This window comes from Equus asinus, chromosome 2, assembly GCF_041296235.1.
Source record: "Equus asinus isolate D_3611 breed Donkey chromosome 2, EquAss-T2T_v2, whole genome shotgun sequence".
Classification (NCBI taxonomy): Eukaryota; Metazoa; Chordata; class Mammalia; order Perissodactyla; family Equidae; genus Equus; species Equus asinus.
In genome coordinates, this window is record NC_091791.1 from 74,435,326 (window position 1) to 74,459,248 (window position 23,923).

General features: G+C 42.0%; 1 protein-coding gene across 6 annotated transcripts in view; it reads right to left on the reverse strand.

Annotated features, from left to right (window-relative positions):
- Window positions 1-23,923, reverse strand: part of URB2 (URB2 ribosome biogenesis homolog) — a 131,282-nt gene that overhangs the window by 96,506 nt on the left and 10,853 nt on the right. For 3 of the 6 annotated variants that reach the window (XR_011501618.1, XM_014860839.3, XM_014860840.3), the window contains exons 5-10: window positions 22,723-22,883; window positions 20,613-20,723; window positions 18,782-19,024; window positions 9,405-9,492; window positions 6,577-6,716; window positions 2,183-2,782 (exon numbers count right to left, since the gene is read on the reverse strand). Coding sequence is in view for 4 of the 6 variants with exons in the window: in XM_014860839.3 (XP_014716325.2) it covers window positions 2,585-2,782; window positions 6,577-6,716; window positions 9,405-9,492; window positions 18,782-19,024; window positions 20,613-20,723; window positions 22,723-22,883 (941 nt within the window). In the remaining 2 variants the exon portion in view is untranslated. Of the gene's footprint in view, window positions 1-2,182; window positions 2,783-6,576; window positions 6,717-9,404; window positions 9,493-18,781; window positions 19,025-20,612; window positions 20,724-22,722; window positions 22,884-23,923 lie in introns of those variants that run through there. The other 3 variants (XM_044757840.2, XM_070504368.1, XR_006519547.2) reach the window with 2 other exon arrangements.

The following is a 23,923-nucleotide window of genomic DNA, read 5'->3' on the forward strand; positions in this document are numbered from 1 at the left end:
AACACAGCATAGCTTCCATTACTACCACTAAGAAAAATGCTTCCTCTTCCCTATTAATCAGCAAAATGGAGTTGAAAAGTATTCTTTCCTGAAGGTTTAGAGTTCAAATAGAAATGATTGTAAGGAAATCAGGACAGCCTTTCTCAAGAATGGGAATACTTCAGAGATAGCACATTTGAACTGTGCAAGAAGGACACGGAGTAACAGCCTTCTCTTCCTCATTCCCTTTCTCCAAAGGCTGCGAACTCTCCATAGACAGATGTCTCCGAGTTCCCTTTTCAAAGCAGCATGGGGCCTTCAGCTGTGGCCCTGCAGTGCCACCATCCGGATGCCTGAAGAATTGCTCCATGTCTGCCTGCACTCCACAAACACTCCAAAAGCAGGGGAAAATGAATTATTGCTAATCTCCGGCGGTCATGAACACAATTCCACGAGGGCCTCTCAGACCCATGACGCTCCTGTCTTGGCACTTGACCAAAAGGGTAAAACCAAGAACATGGTTTTAATTCCACCTCTATTTACAGCCTGTGACCTTAAAAGGTTACCTGCTCCCTCCAACATACCATCCCCAGGTGTGAACAAGAAATAACGTCATCAGCATGTTTTAGGATCCTGCAGGGAATTCAGCACAGAAACAAAATTCCATCAATACGGAGCCTTAAGCACAAAGATGCCAGACCACCTGAATCCATTTCTGGTCCCCAGAGCTTAGAAGGCTTCTACACACACACTGTCTAGACAGAGGGAAGGAAATGGATAAAACACATGCAAAGGAGAACCATCTCCCGGACTCAGTCAGCCAATGCAAGAAAGAAAATCAAATCTGGACCATGAAAAATGGGCTATTTCTCTTAGATAGCCCAAAAATCCACTTTATATTGTCTGTTCCAATCATACATGCATGAAAAAGTAATGGAAAAAAGCCTTTTGCTTAGGGATGATCCTTCAAATAATGTAAGACTACAATTTGACTGACTAAACAAGGATTTTCAGGAGAAATCCAACATGAATTCCACAAAGACAGTAAGTAATAATGAAAGCAAATATCCCAACTGAGAAAGAAGCTAATATTACATAACAAACATAAATATGTAAACATAATTTAGATAAGAAATAAAAAGGTAAATATGAAAAGTGTACAACCTCTTAGTAACTAAAGAAATTCAAAACAAAATAACATTTCTCTATCAAGGAAACATAAAAAAAGAAAATCATATACAACTATGTATGGGGGGGATTTGGGGAGAAGAAGAAAAAAAAGAAAAGACTGGCAACAGATGCTAGCACAGGTGCCAATCTTAAAAAAAAAGGAAAGAAAATCAGTAATATTAAGGTTGATTGACTAGTGGGAAAATAAACTAGTTCATTTTCCGGAGGGCAATTTGGCAATATTTATATAAATCATTAAAAAGTGAAAGGATTTTTGACAAGCAATTTTTTGAAAACTTGTGGGAATTCATCTTATGAAAATAAAGATAGAAGGGAAGAGTCAGCTGAAAGCACTGCCTATAAAAGGAAACTTGGACAGATCCTGATGTCTAACCACGCAGGATTTATTAGATAAAACAGCTACATCTACTCAATGGACTACTATTCAGCCATTAAAAAGTATGTCAAATGTCTTTATATACCCAAAGATGTTATTGAAATATTACATAGGGAAAAAAGTTAGGTAACTAAAACAAAAGTGCATTTATAATCCAATGTGGCAACTATGTTTCCTTATGTACACCTCTCTCTATATACAGATGCACGGTAAAGGGATGAAAACAACTCACACCAAGGAGGTGGCAGAGGCTGTCTGGGTAGCTGGGGCTAGGAGGGTTTCTAAAATTTTTTCCCTCTTATTTTCTGAGGTTGCTATAATGAAATACATTGCTTAGGTAATAAGTAAAAACAACTAAGAGTATTTCTTAGACTGAATAGGAAAAAAAATTCCAAAGTAAACTTTAGAAGGCTAAAGCAGGAAGAGTAGGTAGGAGAACAGAGCCCTAAAGAGCATCTACTTGCACACCAGGGGCCCCGACCCCCGCCCAGAGCAGGCACCTCAGCCGACACGGGGTAGCAAAGCTCTAACTTTCTCCAGCCCCATCAGAAGGTATACTCAGAGAGAAGGCAGAAAAAGTGGCATTTCAAGAATACTTCCCATGTCACTTACTTGAAGAATATAAAAGGCAAAGATATTTAAAAGCGATTTAATTATATAGCCATGTATCTGAAGTAAAAAACAGGTTCTAGATAGTTCTTAGTGGGGAGAGGGGAACCAAACCACTGAATTGAGACAAGAACCACATTTGGACATTTGAAATGGCCATCAGAGAGATCTGGCAATTTTTTACTGCATGCACCTTATCCTAGTGTCTATTTTCAGGATTCTATTGCAATACTTACTGCATAAAAAGACGTTAAAAAATACTGTTTAAAAAACACGACAATAAAATCTAAATTATATAAACCGAAAAGGATTTTCCACATACGCCAACACTGCACATTAGAACATCTGAAGTCTTTCACTCTCCACTCTTTAAGCCTGGGGGCCAAGGCCACTCAGCACTGCTGGCAGCACCTCTGTAAAGCTGCAGCCTTAGACGGTGTATCTCTTCTCTCCTTCGTGTTTTGCCTTGTGATACTTCACGTAATCATTGTACAGCTCCTTAAAGATGTCTCTCACTCCTGGCTGCAGTGCGACCCGTAGGAACTGGATGTCTGGTTCAATGCAGAGGTCCAGGATGAGGTAGATGCCCTCCTGCAGAAGGCCTTTCACCGCCGGATACAAGGTGACCTAGGAAAGGAGGACAAACCTCTGTAAGAGCAAACAAGCAGGGACTAAGGCCTGGGAAACCTGAAAAGGAATTCCAACTTCAGCCTCCAGTTTGAGAAAAGACACTCCTTTTAAAATACCATTTTGCACATAACTTAAATAACTGAATATTCATATGTTAAACGTTTGTATTTTGGGGAAATAGAAGCCAACTCAAGTGAACAAAAACCTGGAATAAAACATCACAAAATCACAGGGGTAGCTTTGCTATTCAGTAAGTGATGCCTCTGTGTTTACTAGGGAGATTTAAAAAGTGGAATCTTCAAATCTGAAATTCTTACAAGAGCCACCTGCACACTGTCAAATTCTTCCAGACAGTCAATCACACTGGAAGCTATACTAACCATGGGGTAACGGCTGCAGTGTTTACCACACAACTGACCCCACCTCCTGCTAGGCAGGCTCTGATGCCCTCCAGATCACTGATAGACTAGCAATTAGACCACATCAAATCACCCAGCATCAGATGTGATTTATGATTATACTTACTAGATCTTTTCATTTCTGTCAACAATAGCACAATGGGCCCTAAATTTCTAACTGACCCTGATGGCTGAATTGGTTCCTGTGCCTAAAGATGCATTTCTTCCCTGAAATTCTGGGTTAACTAAAATCCGGGGCATAGCAGGAAGGATAGGCAGTCCAGCTCCAACTAGGCTATATCAGATATTGCACACAAACTTTCAGATCAGAGATTCAGACTAATATCTAGACAAAAAGGCCAAGAGAGTAGGCTCCATTCCATTTGCCACAGCCACTCAGGCTTCAGCCTGAACACCCCAGTAGCTGAAACCAAAAGGCAGCAGAAAGGTTCCAGGTGACAGGCCTGGGATTGGTTGAGTCTTTGTTAATACCTGATGAACTAGAAGAGTTATAGCTCTCTGCAAACACATAGCTTCTGGAGAGGAGACAGTTTATTAACTGGGAGTTTGATTCACCAAGGCAACCACTGGGAGGTACATTCCTAAAGAGACAATTTGTTTCTGTCCCTAAGATGATGCTATTCTTCAAAGTTATGGTCACTTTCACATGATAGTTCAAAAAATTTCTGACAGATCATCCTCTTAAATTTTACTATTTTATAGACGATAAGAACACAAGGACTGAAGGTGGAATGTTGTCCGTGATTCCACAGTAAGGCATCAGGGAGAGGAAGAAAAAATAAAACAAAACACAAAAGTCCTGAATCTTCCTAGTGGAGTGAGGACTTTTTAAGTTGCTGCTCATTCATTCAGTTAATCATCACTCACTAAACAAGCAATTCCACTTCCAAAGGCAAAAAGCCGGGAAGTCACTTTCCCAGTGGCCGACTGAGATCTGAACCTGGTTTGAGTCCAGGACCCACGCTCTTCACGATTCCTTTACACGCTATCTCATTAGTGGAACAGACCAGAGAGTCTGCTGGGAAACAGGAAAACCAGTAGCATAAACCTACACAACCACTTCACATCTTTATGTTTCAGACAACTTATTTATAAAACAAGGGAAAAAGTCAATTTCTACAACAAACATCACAGGCCAATGAAGGAAAACCTCCTCAAGTAGCTTACAAGGACCTTAGGAAGGATGAGCAGTACAAACTATTTACTCTAAGCCATCAACATAGAGGGACAGTTGTCAACTTGATTACAGGTAAAACAGAAGAGAAAAGTGACTATAATTTCCCTGACACATCTCCACTGTGACCCAGTCCTGTGTGGAGGGAACAAAAGCTGTAGGAGTCGCTGCTCCTCATCACTAGCACAGTCTCACCAGGCCATCGGCCCTAACTTCCGACAGACCTCCACTGATAGCCCATCCACAGATACAGGAGGGAAGGCAAAGGAGATCCACTCAGCTACACTTGCTATCTAGCATTTAATTAAACTTAAAAGTGTCTTTCTAGTCTAGAAAGATTTATGGCTCTCTCAGGAGATGTCTCTAATGCATATGGAATATTTTCTTCATTACTGAATTAAAAACAATGAAAGATAAAACATGGACTGCCCTGCCAATGGATTCTGGGATGCTGCAGCCTTAGATATTTCCCAAGGCCTATGGCTTTCAAGATTAAAATTTAAAAACAACTGATAAGCATAAATTAGACACGAATAATGGGGCCAAAAGACCAGAGACTTCTCATAAAGTAAATCTCAGAATAAAAATTAGTGACTTAAGGGTTCAAATTACTGCCTTCCTTCTTGGCCCTCAGTTAAATGATATTACTATGTTTCCTTTTATTCTTCAGCGAAACAGAAAATACGCCAGTGTCTTCTTCCAGCAAAAGCTAACATATTAATGAGTCGAGTGCTTAGGAAATATCAAGATTCTATTAAAATGCTAAATAATTCCAAGGAAACCAAACTCTAAGCCCACACCTCATTCAAAGAATGATTTGTGAGGGTCTCTGTGTGCTGCAGCAGCCCTTACACACAGAGAGCCTGGTGAGGACCCAGCGCACGCCATGAGGCCAGGCTGCCTCCTGCAGCATTTCCCCCAGTCCCCACTGGACCAACTGTCCGCCCATATGACTGGCATCTCCACTGGCTGACGTGAGCAGTGCCAGTGGGTTTGAAAATTACTTAGTGACAGATTCATCCTGTTACAGGGTCAGGAAGAAAGCTAATGCAACACCAGATTTTCTGAGGAAGCCCATGCAGCCTAATCTCCCTTGAGAAATGCTGACATCACTAACATAACATGTTTACCAGGGGTTTTAACATTATTCTTAGAAGGTTTACAAAGGGGGGGTACTCTATGGAGAGAGATATATACAACATAAATGTATATCTACCCATGTGCAAGTGGACAGATATACACATGAACACACTGTCCTTGAAGCTTCTGAAATTTAATTTAAACAAAGTAAGGTATGTGGTCCTGTAGTCAACTCACAACATGAGTCACACAGGTCCTGTGGAATTTTGAAAATAGCACAGTGACATTCTAAAGTGAGATCACTGTTGAACAATCAATTATCCAGAATACTGAGGCAAAAGTCAGACTAAACAGGACAAAAGTATTTCTATTTAATCTAGCTGAATGAGTCTGCAGGTATCCCCACTGTGTCATCCACTTTGAGTGTCTGAGAGCAGCTGAGTCACATGCATGACAGATCCCAAGACTACAGATCCATGGGGCTGGCCCCGTGGTGCAGCGGTTAAGTGCACACGTTCCACTTCTTGGTGGCCTGGGTTCACCAGTTTAGATCCCAGGTGTGGACGTGGCACGGCTTGGCAACAGCCATGCTGTGGTAGGCATCCCACATATAAAGCAGAGGAAGATGGGCACAGATGTTAGCTCAGGGCCAGTCTTCCTCAGCAAAAAGAGGAGGATTGGTAGTAGTAAGCTCCGGGTTAACCTTCCTCAAAAAAAAAGAGTAGAGATCCGTGAACTCCTGCTGCTGAGGGGACCCAGGACCCCTCTTCCTGGTTGCCATTAGACCCAGTCCTGTGAGAGTTCCTGTTCTTGGACCTGGGTAACATTTCACCTCCCTTATTACTCAGGAGACTGAGGTTTGGGCTGGTGCAAGAAGAAAGATCTAACAGTGACTGAGCACCTCCTAGGTACTAGGCCACTGCCAGCCCTGTGAATGTCACTTTCTTCAGTCTTTGCAATAACCCTACAGGGTGCTGCTCAACACCGGAAGATATACAGAACAGCCCACAACAGAGGATGATCAGGCCCAAAATGTCACTTGCCCCCTTGGTTGAGAAGTCCTGCTATAAACGGCTGTAAATGAAAGCACGTGATGAGAGACAGTCAGCTTGGTTTACCTTCTGTGCCTCCGTCACATACTGGGCCACCATAAAGGGGGAAAACACTGTGAACTCTTCAGCCCGGGCTGCGATGTGGCTGTACATCCTTCCCACTAGGCGGGCACAGTCTAGAACCACCATCAGGTCATCTGTGCTTCCTACAGAAGCAAAGTGTTTCCAAAGCAATTAGTTCAAAAACAGTGCATTTTAACTCTTCTAATTTTATACTTTTAATACAGTCTAAAGATATTCAAACCTTCCATCTTTTCCCAGACTCTTTAATTGGCTAATTTGAAGACAGAATGAGGGAAGAGATGATATATCCAAATATTTATCTCTCTTACAAAAAGAACACTTAAAATACTCGAGTACATGGGGTTTTTTTTTAAGAGTACGGTAACCAAGATTTTTAGGAAAACATCTAGGATTGTTCTTGTATTTAAAAAGGAAATTCATCTCTACAAGGAAGGCTTAAAATGGGGGAAAAAATGGAACATTATCTTAAAAAAATGAGTTTTGACATCATATGATTTTACAGATAAGATGGCCTAATTATGTCTTTGCCTCCTTAAGTTTCAGAAATTGTGCAGAACTTTTCCTTTATAGGCAGATAGATATAAGACTCAATTATCATCACTAGATATCCTCCTGTCTTCCCAGATTTATTTCTGATTCCTAGTTCTTTCTACTTTAAGGTGCCAGGACCATCCAGGCTCTTCTTAATAAACTCCTCTCAAGAATTCTAACAGCCTCAAATGTGCCCACAGCCCAGTTTACACCTGCTCCTGAGGCCTTCACAACAGACCCCAGGTGGGGAACCCCAGCATATGCCAGAGCACCTCCCCAGCTTTCATTCAGCATAGTGATATACCCATTTTCATAAAATTCCAGAAAATGAAAACACATCTACAGTGACAAAAAGCAGATCAGTGGTGGGCTGGGGCCAGGGGGAGAAATGGACTGCAAGCGGACAGTTTTGGGGATGATGCAAAAGTCCTGTATTTTGACTGTGGTGGTGGTTTCCCGCATGTATTTACCTATCAAAACTCATTAAATTGTGTATTTTAAACAGATACAGTTTGTTACACATATATCATATATAAAAACTTGATTTTTAGAATGCACAATGTCTTTTTTTTTTACCTTGAATATACATACAAACATCTTGCATATATGCAATTTTTCTAGATCACTGTAATTTTATGAAATTATGTGAACTGCTAACACTCACTGGACATTTCAACAGGTAATACACTTCAGCAAGAAGCACTTTAATATCTAACATGTACCATTTCTTCTCTATTTTCAGACTGCTCAACATACACATGCAGTTCACAACATGAATATCTGGCATTTATTACTTCAGCCACAGATTTAATATGTGGTCATTAAAGAGTGCATTAGATACCAACAAAAGGAGAGTAAATAGCTAAAACTCTACTCAGTTAAGCCATGAATACACCAGAGAACTAAATCTTGGCAGACTGGAGGTGACCGAGCTATGCCAAAATGGATGTAGCACAGAACTACTCATGTGGAACGTGTCCTCACACTTCCTCAGAACACATGACAAAGGACACATTTACAACTACATGTAGGACACACCTGTGGCAGGGTGTGCGAAGGGCTCTGCTCCACCACTGCTCAGCGAGGCCTGGGCCAGGGCAGCCCCCTACGCGGACATTTCCCATCTCCTGTCTAGGCAGACAACACCAGCTGGAATAGGGATTCTTTCTTGCTGAGCTCAGACTCGACCCTAGAGGCCTCAAAACAGAATCGTAGGTAGCCACCATCAACTGACGTAGGCTAGCTTGGGAGAGGGAATCTGCTTCCCAATCCTGCCCCCAAATATATTCACAACATTACATTGACACGTGCTCCGCACTAGGCATGGGAGAAGGTGAAATACCTAAGTGTGCCACTGACTGATCCCAAAACCAGGCAGAGTAATTTGGGAATTATAATTAAGGGTCAACTACATTCCTTCTCTTTTCTCAAAAGTTAATTGTTTTAAGTAGCTATTGCTTAAATCTACAAGTCTCAACCTATTAAACTGATTCACACTGGCAGAGAAGTTGGGTACAACTCATATATTTCTAGCCTGCCACAGGTTCTCCCTGACAACCTCCAAATTGAGCTGTAAACCACTCCTTTGTGGTCCCAGAGCATCCCACCAGATACCCTATCTTCGTGCAGAGCACATCACATGGTACGAGGCTGTTCCATGCTATGCAGATTTGAAATAGTGCAATACAGACAGTCTCACTTTATATGCAAATTTTTAGATAATAAGAATCTCCCTCAAATTAGAAATTTAGCAAAAACCAACAAACTTCAAGGCTGAAAAATAAGCTGTACACATAATTCATGCTATTGTCATGTGGCAGTTTGCTTCATTGGTAAACAAATATAACCTTGCCAAGATGAGGCTGGACTGGTGAGTCCAGGAACTCATTCCTTCTATAAAAGGCGATGGCTCCGTAACTGCCCATTCCTTTGTAATCTCTCCTATTAAATTACAAACTCCTTAAGGGCAAGAATGGGATTGCAGTCAATTTTATATCCCCTTTATATGAGCGTAAATATTCCTGAATCTAGCCACTTTTTCCCCCCAGGAAAATAACTATTTCAATCAGGAGATGGCAAATGCATTCACTGTTTTGGATACAGGAAAAGAAGGTGACAGTTTGAAATTTTTTTTAAAAATTGTATTGAGTATTCATCCAATGATCTGAGTATTTTTCTTATTTAAACTCAACTGGGTGGTTCAGTAACATATGTAGTGAGAGCTACCACAAGATGAACATACTTGATACTGCACATCTGATACTATTACTCTGAATTACCTTTGTCCTTCTGCCGCCCTTCATGCATAACTGAAAACACCAACTTGTTGAAACAGTTCAAGAAAGAAGGGATGGCTTTCAGCATAACCTGTAATAAAAGACAAAAGAATATAAAAACATGTAAGTAATTGTTTATTTCAAGCTCTTCTACTTTAAAGGAGCTCATATTTATCCTTCTTAACCTTACCTATCAAGATACTCAAAACAGTTGTGGCAACTTCTTTTTGCCTAGACATTCTGGAGAAATTGCTCACTCACCTTACTTGACTCTTCAGCATCTGTTTCAATGGGTTAGGGTAGGGATTCCATGTTGCATAATTTTAGGATTCAAATGAAGCAATCCTAGTTTAGAATTTGCTGAATTTGTGTCTTTTACTTTAACTGTTACTAGTGCATTCTGGAAATGAGTAGAAATAAATAATAAAAGGAACAGTAACCAAAGTATTCAACTATAATTGGCACTGGAAAAAAGATTACACAAAGCAAATTCATTTAAAATGAGGATCAAAACTTCTCATTTTTTAGTGATGAAAATGTCTGGCTGAGACTTTATCTTGAAAAATGATATTAAAATTATAAAACGTGAGAGAGGATCCAAGATGGCGCCGTGAGTAGTCCTCTTTGTCTCTCCCCCTTCGAGTCTACAATTATTTGGACACTCATCGCTTAACAAAGGATATCCAGACAGCATCTCAGGACGTCTGACAGACCCACGTGACTATACATCGGAAGGCGGACGGACTTCCCTCCGGGAGGAGGTGGAGATAGGTGAAAACTCTCCGACCCCGACCGAACAGCCTAGTACCTGCAAGTGGCTTTCTTCCAACGGACGCCCCCAGAAGATCAACACACACCTAGGGCAGGAGTGAGCACACACCAGAGGAGCGACGGTGGAAACAGGTGACCAGAACCCTACCTAAACCCCCTGCAATTACTCCTAAATGCAGAGGGAAACTCTAGAGTTACACACCTGAGCCCACGGGGAGAGTCTCGCCCCACCATTGGCGGGGAGATCCCGCCTAGTGTTCACGGCGCCCAGAGGGTCCCAGAGAGAATCACTGAGGGTACGGCGGCCCCCTGGCTACCACTGACTGCACGGTGGGGAAAGGGATTGCCGGAGATCTCAGAGAGGACTGGGGCTGGGTGAAGCTCCCGAGGCCGGCTCCATGCCCCGGAGGGGAAGCTCCAGAGTTCCGCCCAGGCAGCAGACAAAACTCTCTGTTTGCCATTAGCGGAGGGGCCACACCCAGCATCCACAACACCAGGAGGGTCCCGGAGAGGAGAATATCAGGCAGGGCAGCAGCTGACCAGCTACTACTGAAATCAGGATCTTCGGCTATCCCCCAGACAGGGCAAAGGGCTCCCCGAGTTCCTGGGGAACAGGACTGGGGCTGGGTGGAGTTCCAGCGACCCAGCTCCGTAGCCTAGGGGGAAACCCTACAGGCTCATGGCAGCCTCAGGGAAAGCCTCTGCACAGCACTAGTAGAGAGCACCCATCTGGCAGCCACAAGGCTGGAAGACCCCGGGACAAAAGTAGCATAGCTAGGCGAGCTAACCACAGACTGTAGAAGATGCCAATAGCTCTGCTGCGACCCATAGTGGACAAGTGAGATTTTGTGGGTGCCGACAGTGACGGAGCAGCAAATATAAGTGATCCTACCCCTGGCTGCTGGAAAAGCCCATAACACCGTTGCAGACCCCAAGGAGGGAGCACGTCTAGGTGGGCTGCAACAGTAGGCACCAGCAGCCTGAAGCTCCCCCGTGACGGCCCCCACAGCAGAAGAGGGAATCCAAAGGACCACTGTGACTACGAGGAGGGGCCCAGACCCAGTTAGCAACTGTGGATAGGGTTCCTGGTTGGTGCAGTATAAACAGCTGCTCCCCCACCACACCAGCAGAAACAAGTGGAAGGACAACTAAACTCTATCTCTATGCGGAGGCACAAATCAACAACATCAAGCAATATGAAAAAATACATTAAATCTCCAGAACAGATGGAAAATAACAAATACACAGAAAACAATCCCAAAGAAAATGAGATATATAACCTAAATGACGATGACTTCAAAACAGCCATCATTAAAATACTCAATGAGTTAAGAGAGAATTCAGATAGACAACTCAACGAGTTCAGGAGCTATGTCACAAAAGAGTTTGATACGATAAAGAAGAGCCAAACAGAAATACTGGAAATGAAGAACACAATAGAGGAGATTAAGAAAAATCTAGATGCACTGAACAGTAGGGCCGATAATATGGAGGAAAGAATTAGCAATTTGGAAGATGGGGATACAGAAATGCTGCAGGCAGAGAAGGAGAGAGAAGTAAGACTAAAAAGAAATGAAGAAACTCTCCGAGAATTATCAGACACAATAAGGAGATGCAACGTAAGGACTATAGGTATACCAGAGGGAGAAGAGAAGGAGAAAGGGGCAGAAAGCCTATTCAAAGAAATAATGGCTGAGAACTTCCCAAATCTGGTGAGAGAGATGGATCTTCAGGTGACAGAAGCCAATAGATCTCCAAACTTTATCAATGCAAGAAGACCAACCCCACGGCATATAGTAGTGAAGCTAGCAAAAGTCAATGACAAGGAGAAAATACTAAGGATAGCCAGGCAAAAGAAACTAACCTACAAAGGAACCTCCCATCAGGCTATCAGCAGATTTCTCAGCAGAAACCTCACAGGCTAGAAGAGAGTGGAATGATATATTCAAAAATCTGAAGGACAAAAACCTACAGCCGACAATTCTCTACCCAGCGAAAATATCCTTCAAATACGATGGAGAAATAAAAACTTTCCCAGATAAACAAAAATTAAGGGAGTTCATTGCCACAAAACCTCCTCTTCAGGAAATCCTCAGGAAAACCCTCATTCCTGAAAAATCCAAAAAAGGAAAGGGGCTACAAAACCAAGAGCAGAGGAGATAAGTAGAAGGACAACAACAGAGAGTAGCAGCTCTTCATCAGAACAGATTAAACCATGGGACGAGAAACAAAGGAAATTGAAGAAAACCAGAAAACGAGACATAAAGTGGTAGTGGTAGGCCCCCACATCTCAATAATCACTCTAAATGTAAATGGATTGAACTTCCCAATCAAAAAACACAGAGTGGCAGGATGGATCAAAGAACAAGACCCAACAATATGCTGCCTCCAGGAAACACACCTCAGCCCCAAAGACAAACACAGACTCAGAGTGAAGGGATGGAGAACAAGACTCCAAGCTAATAATGAACAAAAGAAAGCAGGTGTCGCTATACTAATATCAGACAAGGTAGACTTCAAAGCAAAACAGATAAAGACAAAGAGGGACAGTATATAATGATAAAAGGGACTCTCCACCAAGAAGACATAATACTTATAAATATATACGTACCCAACAGAGGAGCACCAAAATTTGTAAAGCAACTCTTAATAGAACTAAAAGAAGACATCAACAACAATACAATAATAGTAGGGGACCTCAACACACCATTAACACCAATGGACAGAACATCCAGACTGAAAATCAACAAGGAAATAATAGAATTAAATGAAAAATTAGACCAGATGGACTTAATAGATATATATAGAACACTTCATCCAAAAACAGCAGGTTACACATTCTTCTCAAGTGCACATGGAAGATTCTCAAGCATTGACCATATTTTGGGAAACATCAATAAATACACGAGAGTTGAAATAATATCAAGAATCTTTTCTGATCATAATGCTATGAAACTAGAAATCAACTACAAGAAAAAAGCAGAGAAAGGTGCAAAAATGTGGAGACTAAACAACACGCTTCTGAACAAACAATGGATCATTGAAGAAATTAAAGAAGAAATCAAATATTATCTGGAGACAAATGAAAATGAGAACACGACATACCAAATCATTTGGGATGCAGCAAAAGCAGTTCTAAGGGGGAAATTCATCACAATACAGGCTCACCTCACTAAACAAGAAAAGGCTCACATAAGCAACCTCAAATGACACCCAACAGAACTAGAAAAAGAAGAACAAACAAAGCCCAGAGTCAGTAGAAGGAGGGAAATAATAAAAATAAGAGCAGAAATAAACGATATTGAAACAAAAAAGACAATAGAAAGGATCAATGAAACAAAGAGTTGGTTCTTTGAAAAAATTAACAAAATCGACAAACCTTTAGCCAGACTCACCAAGAAAAGAAGAGAGAAATCGCAAATAAATAAGATTAGGAATGAGAGAGGAGACATCACAACAGATACCAATGAAATACAACGGATCATAAGAGAATACTATGAAAAACTATATGCCAACAAATTGAACAACCTGGAAGAAATGGACAAATTCCTAGACTCCTACAATCTCCCCAAACTGAATCAGGAAGAAATGGAGAATCTGAATAGGCCAATCACAAATAAGGAAATAGAAACGGTAATCAAACACCTCCCCAAAAATAAGAGTCCAGGACCAGATGGCTTCTCTGGAGAATTTTACCAAACATTCAAAGAAGACTTAATACCTATTCTTCTCAATCTATTCCAGAAAATTGAGGAAGATGGAGTACTCCCTAACACATTCTATGAAGCCAAAATCACTCTGATACCCAAACCTGACAAGGCCAACACAAAGAAGGAGAACTACAGGCCGATATCACTGATGAACACAGATGCAAAAATCCTCAACAAAATTTTGGCAAACCGAATACAGCAATACATCAAAAAGATTATACACCATGATCAAGTGGGATTTATACCAGGGACACAGGGATGATTCAACATCCGCAAGTCAATCAACGTGATACACTACATCAACAAAATGAAAAACGAAAACCACATGATCTTCTCAATAGATGCAGAGAAAGCATTCGACAAGATCCAACACCCATTTATGATAAAAACCCTCAATAAAATGGGTATAGAAGGAAAGTACCTCAACATAATAAAGGCCATATATGACAGACCCACAGCCAACATCATACTCAATGGACAAAAACTGAAAGCCATCCCTCTGAGGACAGGAACAAGACAAGGGTGACCACTTTCACCACTCCTATTCAACATAGTACTGGAGGTGTTGGCCAGAGCAATTCGGCAGGAAAAAAAAATAAAAGGAATCCAAATAGGCAATGAAGAAGTAAAACTCTCGCTGTTTGCAGAGGACATGATCTTATATATAGAAAACCCCAAAGAATCCATAGAAAAACTATTAGAAATAATCAACAACTACAGCAAAGTAGCAGGGTATAAAATCAACATACATAAATCAGTAGCATTTCTATACACTAACAATGAACTAACAGAAAAAGAACTCAAGAACTCAATCCCATTCACAATCGCAATGAAAAGAATAAAATACCTTGGGATAAATTTAACCAAGGAAGTGAAGGATCTATACAATGAAAACTACAAGACTTTCTTGAAAGAAATTGACGACGACATAAAGAGATGGAAAGACATTCCATGCACATGGATTGGAAGAATAAACATAGTTAAAATGTCCATACTACCTAAAGCAATCTACAGATTCAACGCTATCCCAATCAGAATCCCAAGAACATTCTTCACAGAAATTGAACAAAGAATCCTAAAATTCATATGGGGCAACAAAAGACCGCGAATTGCTAAAGCAATCCTGAGCAAGAAAAATAAAGCTGGCGGAATCACAATCCCCGATTTCAAAACATACTACAAAGCTACAGTGATCAAAACAGCATGGTACTGGTACAAAAACAGGTCCACAGATCAATGGAACAGAATTGAAAGCCCAGAGATAAAACCACACATCTATGGACAGCTAGCTAATGTTTGACAAAGGAGCAGAGGGCCTACAATGGAGAAAAGAAAGTCTCTTCAACAAATGGTGCTGGGAAAACTGGACAGCCACATGAAAAAGACTGAAAATTGACCATTCTTTTTCACCACACACTAAAATAAACTCAAAATGGATCAAAGACCTAAAGATTAGGCCTGAAACAATAAGTCTTCTGGAAGAGAATATAGGCAGTACACTCTTTGACATCAGTTTCAAAAGAATCTTTTCGGACACTATAACACCTCAGTTGAGCGAAACAATAGAAAGAATAAACAAATGGGACTTCATCAGACTAAAGAGCTTCTTTAAGGCAAGGGAAAACAGGATTGAAACAAAAAAACAGCTCACTAATTGGGAAAAAATATTTACAAGCCACTTATCCGACAAAGGGTTAATCTCCATAATATACAAAGAACTCACACGGCTTAACAACAGAAAAACAAACAGCCCGATCAAAAAATGGGCAGAGGACATGAACAGACATTTCTCAAAAGAAGATATGAATATGGCCAATAGACACATGAAAAGATGTTCATCATCACTAATCATCAGGGAAATGCAAATCAAAACCACTAAGATATCACCTTACACCCGTTAGATTGGCAAAAACATCCAAAACCAAGAGCGACAAATGTTGGAGAGGTTGTGGAGAAAAAGGAACCCTCATACACTGTTGGTGGGAATGCAAACTGGTACAGCCACTATGGAAAACAGCATGGAGATTTCTCAAAAAGTTAAAAATAGAAATACCCTATGACCCAGCCATCCCATTACTGGGTATCTATCCTAAGAACCTGAAATCAGAAATCCCAAGAGTCCCTTGTACCCCTAGGTTCATCACAGCATTATTTACAATAGCCAAGACGTGGAACCAACCTACGTGCCCAGAAACAGATGATTGGACAAAGAAGATATGGTATATATACACAATGGAATACTACTCAGCCACAAAAAAAGACAAAATTGGCCCATTCACAGCAACGTGGATGGACCTCGAGGGTATTATGTTAAGCGAAATCAGCCAGTCAGAGGAAGACGAACTCTATATGACTCCACTCATAGGTGGAAGTTAATATATTGACAAGGAGATCTGATCGGTGGTTACCAGGGAAAAGGGGGGATGGGGGGAGGGCACAAAGGGGGAAGTGGTGTACCCACAACATGACTAACAAAAATGTACAACTGAAATCTCACAAGGTTGTAATCTATCATAACATTAATAAAAAAAATTTAAAAAAATAAAAAAAAATTATAAAACGTGCTTCTTTTATACTCAACCATCCTTAGATTGTGATCAAAACAATACACTGTCCAATAAGCAGCCACAATCCACATGTAGCTACATAAATTTAAATTAATTAAAATGGAAATTCAGTCATATAGCTCCTAGACCACATTTCAAGTGGTCAAGACAAGTGTGGCCAGTGGTTACCATGCTGGACAATGAGATACAGAACACGTCCATCACCACTGAAAGTTCCACTGGACAGCACTGCTCTAATTCTTAGAATGAACAGAGTAAATCAAGCGCTGGGATTCCTTTCTTTGGTATAATTTATCCAACCAAATTCTTGATAGCTTAACATCACAATCTTTACGTCAAATTATCAACTTTTGCAACATCTTCAGAAAGAGATCATTTTTGCAAAAGCTTTCCAGAGCTTCATCAAATTTCCCAGGGAGCTCTCTTAATCCTCTATCAAATTGATTAAAAGCACACAAATCCAGGGCCAGACTATCTGAGCTCACACCCTGGCTTCATGTGTGATCCTGGACAGTCACCCAACCTTTCTGTGCCTGTTTCCTCATCTGCAAAATGATGATAATTATCAGTCGTCATGAGGATTAAATAAGTGAAAACATGTGAAGTGCTTAGAACAGCATTAGCTGCTGAGTGTTCTGCTGGGTACTCTGGCTATGCTGACTTCATGATTCCCCCTTTACACTCAACTAAGCACACTCTAGCCTGGTACTTTTATCCACTCAGACCTACTGGACACACTGCCAACACTGTGAGCAAGTACCACATGGGGCCCTCTGCCCCTACTTTATCCCCCAGGCCACATGAGTGTGAGCTACTACCATCAGTCACATCATTCTTGACTGCAGTACCATGTCATTATTCTTATCAATTTTCTCCTTTCATTCAACAGTCTAATTCTGCTAAACGGTCATGTATTATTTGTCCTGCAGGAGATTTGCACAGTTTTCTAACATTACTTTCATCAACTACATGAAATCCTGCACCTTTTGCAAGATTTGCAATTTCAGTTTGTAACTGATTTGTATTGCATTTATATTCTTTGATCACATAAAAATCTAACAATCAGCAGAGAGATTTAATAACAAAGATGCTGACAAGTGGGGCATGGCCAAAGGCAACTGTTAAGTGGGGAAGGCAGTGGAGTGAGGCCCAATGTCATGAGTGCTTAATTTGCCAGAGAATAAATTTTTTTTTTTTAAAGATTTTATTTTTCCTTCTTCTCCCCAAAGCCCCCGGTACACAGGTGTATATATTTTTAGTTGTGGGTCCTTCTAGTTGTAGCATGTGGGATGCCGCCTCAACATGGCCTGATGAGCAGTGCCATGTCCACGTCCAGGATCTGAACCGGCAAAACCCTGGGCCACCGAAGCGGAGCACGTCAACCCAACCACTCAGCCACGGGGCCAGCCCCAGAATAAATTTTTTTAAAAACTGCATTGCTGGCAGGTCCCTAACCTTATAACATTAAAATACTTAAAAATATGTGTGCCTGTGTATATGTTCATCTATCCTATTTATGAGTTCCCATGCATCACGTGTATGGAGGTGGTACAGTGAAAAAGAACACTGGTTAAAGAAATCAGCAGACTGAAGTTAAGATGTGGACTCAGCTGGGTGACACTGGTCAAATCACTTAACAGCTCTAAGCCTCAGTTTCTTTATCAATAAAATGGGATAACCGCTTACTTCACAGACTTGCTGTAGGGGTGAAATGAGACACACAGCAAAGGTTCAATAAATGTTGGCTGAACTGGCATCTTTTCTATGGGACATTAATTCCTAGTCTCAGTTTAATTTAAAAGACAGCATACTTCAATAAAAAGAAAAGTGATCTACTAATGACCAAGTAATATTGAAAAATGCATGTAAAACATCTAGATAAAATTGTTCTATGAAATAAAGGAGTGCAGGAAAAAACAAACAAAAAAAGGGCAGCATACTTGTCAACTGAGAACTCAGGATGCCTCATTCCCTAGACCCATTTGAATTAGAAACCCAAGAAGAGATCTAAGCAAGTAAGTAATATTTAAATATGTGGTCTGCAAAAACAGAATTTCTAATGAGCTTTCTTAAAAGCTAGTACACAGACACTGTTCAAAGTGTCAGATCCAACAAAGACGAACTCACACAAACAGCCCAATGTGAAGGTCAAGCATTTGTGTGCTTGAGAAACCGCTCTGGCCCTGGAAATTACTGGAACCAAAAAGTTTGCTTAGCAAATCATTATTTTTATTATCCTGCAACAGTAAAGTTCTACAGCTGCTATTCTGATGGGTGAAATGACCCTGCTAATAAAGAAAAGGTTGCCTGGTGCCCTGTTCCTCCTCCTCACCTTCGGGTGACACTGCAGGATTGAGAAGAGCACATTGTGCACTCTTGGGAAGATGCTCCCATACTCGAAGGGCTTCAGGTGGTCCAAAGGGACTGTGAGTAGGATGCTGAAGGCCAGGCTGACGTGGTGCGGGTTGCTGACGGTCTCCTCCCCCTGCCGCAGCAGTGTGGCCAGCACATCCAAAATGGGCCCCACCACTGCCAGGGGCACAGGCTGCTCCTGACAAGCCTCTCGGTTTTGTAGCTATTACGACAAGAAGGAATCAAGGAAAGAAAATGAAGGTAACTTTCCAGAGAAATAACAAAAAAACTGAACCAGGCAGGTAAAAACTCAAGTGGCAGGGGTAAGAACGTCCACACTCCAAAATGAATTGATGTGGTCAGTGGGCAGTTTGAAGAGACAAGGAGGCCAGTGTCCAATCTCCAAGGGCAACCTACTATGGAATTGGCTGTTTCAGTCCACACTTTTTGTTGGATTCATCTACCATGAAGAGAAGTAATTTCTTATAAAAGAGTTGACTCATCCAACTTAGAACAAGAAAACTTCACATCAGACATAGATAACATTTTCCTAAAAAGATGATGCATTCCACATCTATAATTAAACTTCATTTGTTACAGTTGTTAAAAATCAACTCTAGTTAAAGATGTTCAATTATCATTCTAGAGGAGAGAGAGAACAGACTCCAGATGAGGAAAAGCTCAAAGTCCTCCATACGGAACCTGGGAGAGCTCACCCATGACCCTCCTCCTCACACAGCCATCTGTAAACAGCACCCTTGTGAGGCTTTGGGGGCCTATCTCTCACACTGCTCATCTATTTTTGGGTACTCTGGCTGCACTGACTTCATGCTATCCCCTTTATATTTACCTAAGCAGTTCCTAGCCTGTGTTTATATCAATGTGGACTGCCAACACAGATCACGCACCACATGGGCCCCTCTACCCGCTCCCCATTCCTCCTCCTGCTGCCCACTACACATACTAGGTAGACATGGGATTCATCCACGAATAGAGATTCCTAGGAAAGTGACGACACAACAAAATGGAAGAACAGAAGAGAATGTAAGTCTATTCTTTAGACCTTCTGCCCTGAGAATATGCAAATCCAGGGCAATTCTGTCAGTAACAAACGCTAGAATGAGGGCTGATAACAATGTTAAAATAGATGCTGCTCTTTTGAATCCAGGTCTAAGAATACTGACGCCAGACTCCTCAGAGGGCAGAAACATGGAGACAGTCCCAAGCTGAAGTAAGTTTGTGTTCTAGTGAAGCAAAAAGTCATGTATCTACTGTGTATATTCACCAGGTACCAAAATGTAACATCTAGGTGAGATTATATCAATAACCTACCCGTAACATTACTACCCCATTCTATAAAGCCATTATTTCTTACTGCGTCATAGATGTGTGTCATTTAAACACACACACACCCCTATAAGGGAATGAATGCATTGAACTGATCACAAAATTTTGTGGGGGCAAAGAAAGCCCCAGGATTCCTCCTCATCTCACCTAATTTAGACAGGCCCCCACAGTAGCCTCATCACGCCACCACATTCTTTCTATCACTGCCTGTCCAATGCTCCCTAGTGCTCCTCGATGCCCCTTCACACCCCGTCTCTACTGAGGACACCCATGTGTGCAGACAGACAAAAGCACCAGCAGGACATGTACTGACAAAAAAGCATTCTGCTCAAAGCCACCTTCAGGATGCAGCCCCCAAAACACACTCTGCATAAACTCAGAAAATAGCAGAAGCAAAACACCGCCTTCTGTCTCTACAGGAAGAAGAGGGATGAGATACAGGGCACAATCCAGAGGGTACTCACAATCAGAGCCGTGACTATCTGGGGGCACGCACGCCAGAACAAACTTGCCTTCTCTCCACTGAAGAGGCAGCTCAGTAGCAACTTGATCAATGTAACAGCAGATAAAATGGCCTAGGATAAAAGGAAAAAAACTTAGCAGAAACAGCCAAGCTTTCTCTTAAGAAGTCCATGTTGGGAAGCAGCCTGGTCACTGGTGCTGAAGCGATAAAGCAGAAGCCCGTCAGAACCCTGGTGTCGGGGCATGGATGAAACCAGGCTGGGGTTAAGTCCTGAGGGCGATGTCCTTTATGTCACCACACAGTCAGGGAATCAACAAATAAGATGAGGAGAACTAGGACAGAGTAAGGGCGCTTGTTTTCATTAGCATCTCATTAAACCAAACACATACATGTGCCAGAGAGTAAAATAAAAGGCGGCCACAAACAAGTACTCTGGTCTAATTATAGATATCCCATCCTGTCAAAACAGTGTGGAAAGAGGAGGCTGGCTGTAACCTACCTGTGCAAAAACTGTATATGCTCACGGATAAAAGGAGGAAACACGGACAAAGTCAAACAGCTGGATTAGGTGTGGGAGTACAGGGGAGGGCTTAAACCATGTGAAGGGAAGTATGTGGGAAGGAAACTATCTTCACTGAGTGCCTTTGTCAATAAATATCTGACGCTGTGCCAGGCGTTTGATTGACACCATCAATTTCAGCCTCACATTAGTCTCTTCTTCCTCCCCTAACACTGCAGACCCACAGCCCACAAAATTCTGGCTTCCATCCTTTGCTCCTCGCTTTCCCTCTCATTCCCTGACTAGACACATCCCTACACACATTCCCTAATCCCCATCCCTAACCCTGTCAGCAGGCTCACTCTCTCCCCTGAGCTTAGGTCCCCCTCTCCCACCAACCTGCAGGGTGTGTCTACCCACCAAGGGCCTGAACGTTGATGCCTCCCTTGCCCGTCCATCTTCTCACACTCACACATCCTCGGCTCCCAGCAGAGGACACGCTCACTATGTTGTGCACACATCACCCTCCACCCTGTCTCCATAGCAATGGCCTTCCACTCCAGGCCACCCCCCTGAAATCCTATGAACGCTCGGTTTGAGTGTCATCTCCTTCGTGAATCTTCTCCGACTATCTGACTGGTTTAAACAGAAATTTATGGTTTATTTTTCCTTGGCTTGTGGAAGGGAAGCCCAGAAGCCTTCTCAAAGCTATAGCTCAATCGTGCTGCAAAGACGCACAATGAAAACTTCCAGAGAGAGATGGGCAAGTGCTGCAGGCAGTGCAGAGCAGCCAACCTGGTCCAGCCTGGGCCTCATGCTCACGTAAAGGAGACATGAGTTCTCCCTGCTGCCCGACTCTGACCTAAATTACCCTCTCCAGCTCTCCTCCCACCCAAATCAAAACCCAATCCTTGTGTGTTGATTATAATCAGAAATCAAGAAGCCACTTGTGATGCAGAGAAAGCTCAGAACTAGAAGACTTGGGCCGTAATCCTGGCCCCACAATAGTTAGCTCTGTGGGTTTATTCCTCCTGTGCAAGCAGGGACAATATCTGACCAGTCCAATGCATGGGCCGTTGAGAGTAACAAATCTAGCATGTGATCTCCATGCACAGGCTCAGTAAAATACGTAATGCCAAATGCAAATACAGGGCTTTATTAGCAACTACCAAATAAACAAAGGCGCAAAGGATTGATGGGCAGCTTGCTAATTTGAGTGATTCTCAAATGGGAGCCAGGCTGTATGACCAAATCAAGTAAAATTTTTCAAAAAGTATGATGGGGAAGATCTTAAACAATGGATGAACAGAATTTAACTTTTTACGTTAATGTCAACATTTATATCATATTTAGTATTTCACATAACAAGAACACACAGTTGCAATTTGAAAAAGTTTCCCTTTGAAAAATAAGACCTCCTTACATTGAGGCCCTGGGCCTCTCGAGAGGCTAGAGCTCCCTCCGCAAACTCCCTTTTTGCCTATAGTGTCTATTGGTCTGACTGTGTGTGCTTAATTAGTTTTAGGGGTGACACTGCATCTCAAATAACTTTTCCCATTTGAGCAAATACTGTCTACGTGCCTGCCACACAAGCGAGAAACGAGCTACACACCTGTAAATCTGCTCTCCACATATTACAGATGTCTAATCCTTGGAGAATATACCGCATCACCATCCTGAAGTCCTCTGTTGTCCCAACCTCTAACATTTGGGTGAACAGGGCTCCCAAATGAGGTTCAAAATCCTGAATTACCTGAACTGAAATTGCAGGATCTGTGTGGAAAAGAAATCAAAACTGTCAAGATGTGATAGACAAGAGGCAGGTGAAACAAACCAGAGCAGCTATATGATGAAACAGTGTGCAGCCAACAAATTAAGTCACCATTTCAGCGGCATGGAAATACTCATGTGTAGGTGAAAAAAGCAGGACACACAACATTTACAGCATGACACCAGCATCTCACACACAGTGCAAAGAAGAGCCTGACAGAATGATAATGTTTAGCAGTGCTTAACTCTGGACCATGGGAGATAGGTCACTCTTACTTTCTTTATACTTTTTTTCTACTTTCCTTTTATTCTTTTATATAATCAGTAGGGACACAGGGGTGGATGGTACTTTTAAACAGATGGGAACATTAAAGAGATTAAAAGAATCTCAAACTTCTGGGGACCTGCCGGTCAGTCATCCAGCTATTTCCCACTTAATGCGGGACAGCCTTCTATCGTCCCCAGGGTCCTGTGGCCCACAGTTTCAGAATAAAACTCGAGGTTAGGGCCTTTAAGGCCCTTTATAATCTGACCCCAGCTTATCTTTCCAGCCATGTTTCAGCCCATCAGACTATTCCACATTGCCAGAATACCTTCCTACGTCCCAGGGCTTTGCTTACTACATACAGCATGGTGGGGAGGGGAGGACCAAAGGCTTTGAGAGAAAGATGTAGGTCCGAGTCTCCTACAAGCTGTAAGATCCTGGACTCATGACCTCTCTGAGCCTTAATTCCCTCATCAGTGAAATGGGCAGAACAGCACCAACTCCTGTGGTTGGCAAATAAAATAAAGGGCACTGCGGAGTGTCTACCACATGGAAGGCTCAGCATTAGCACTCCCCACCATCTCCACTGGCCCTACCTATCCCTCTGAGGCCACTGCTTACTAACACTTTGCCTGCATGCACCTTTCAACCCAAAGTCCATAGTTCTGGGCCACTTTATAGCAACTGTCCTGTAATTTGTATAATTTATGTGAGTGCCTGTTTACTTAATTAGATAGGTCAAAATCAACACTTCAGTCATCTCCAGAGTAGGACAGAG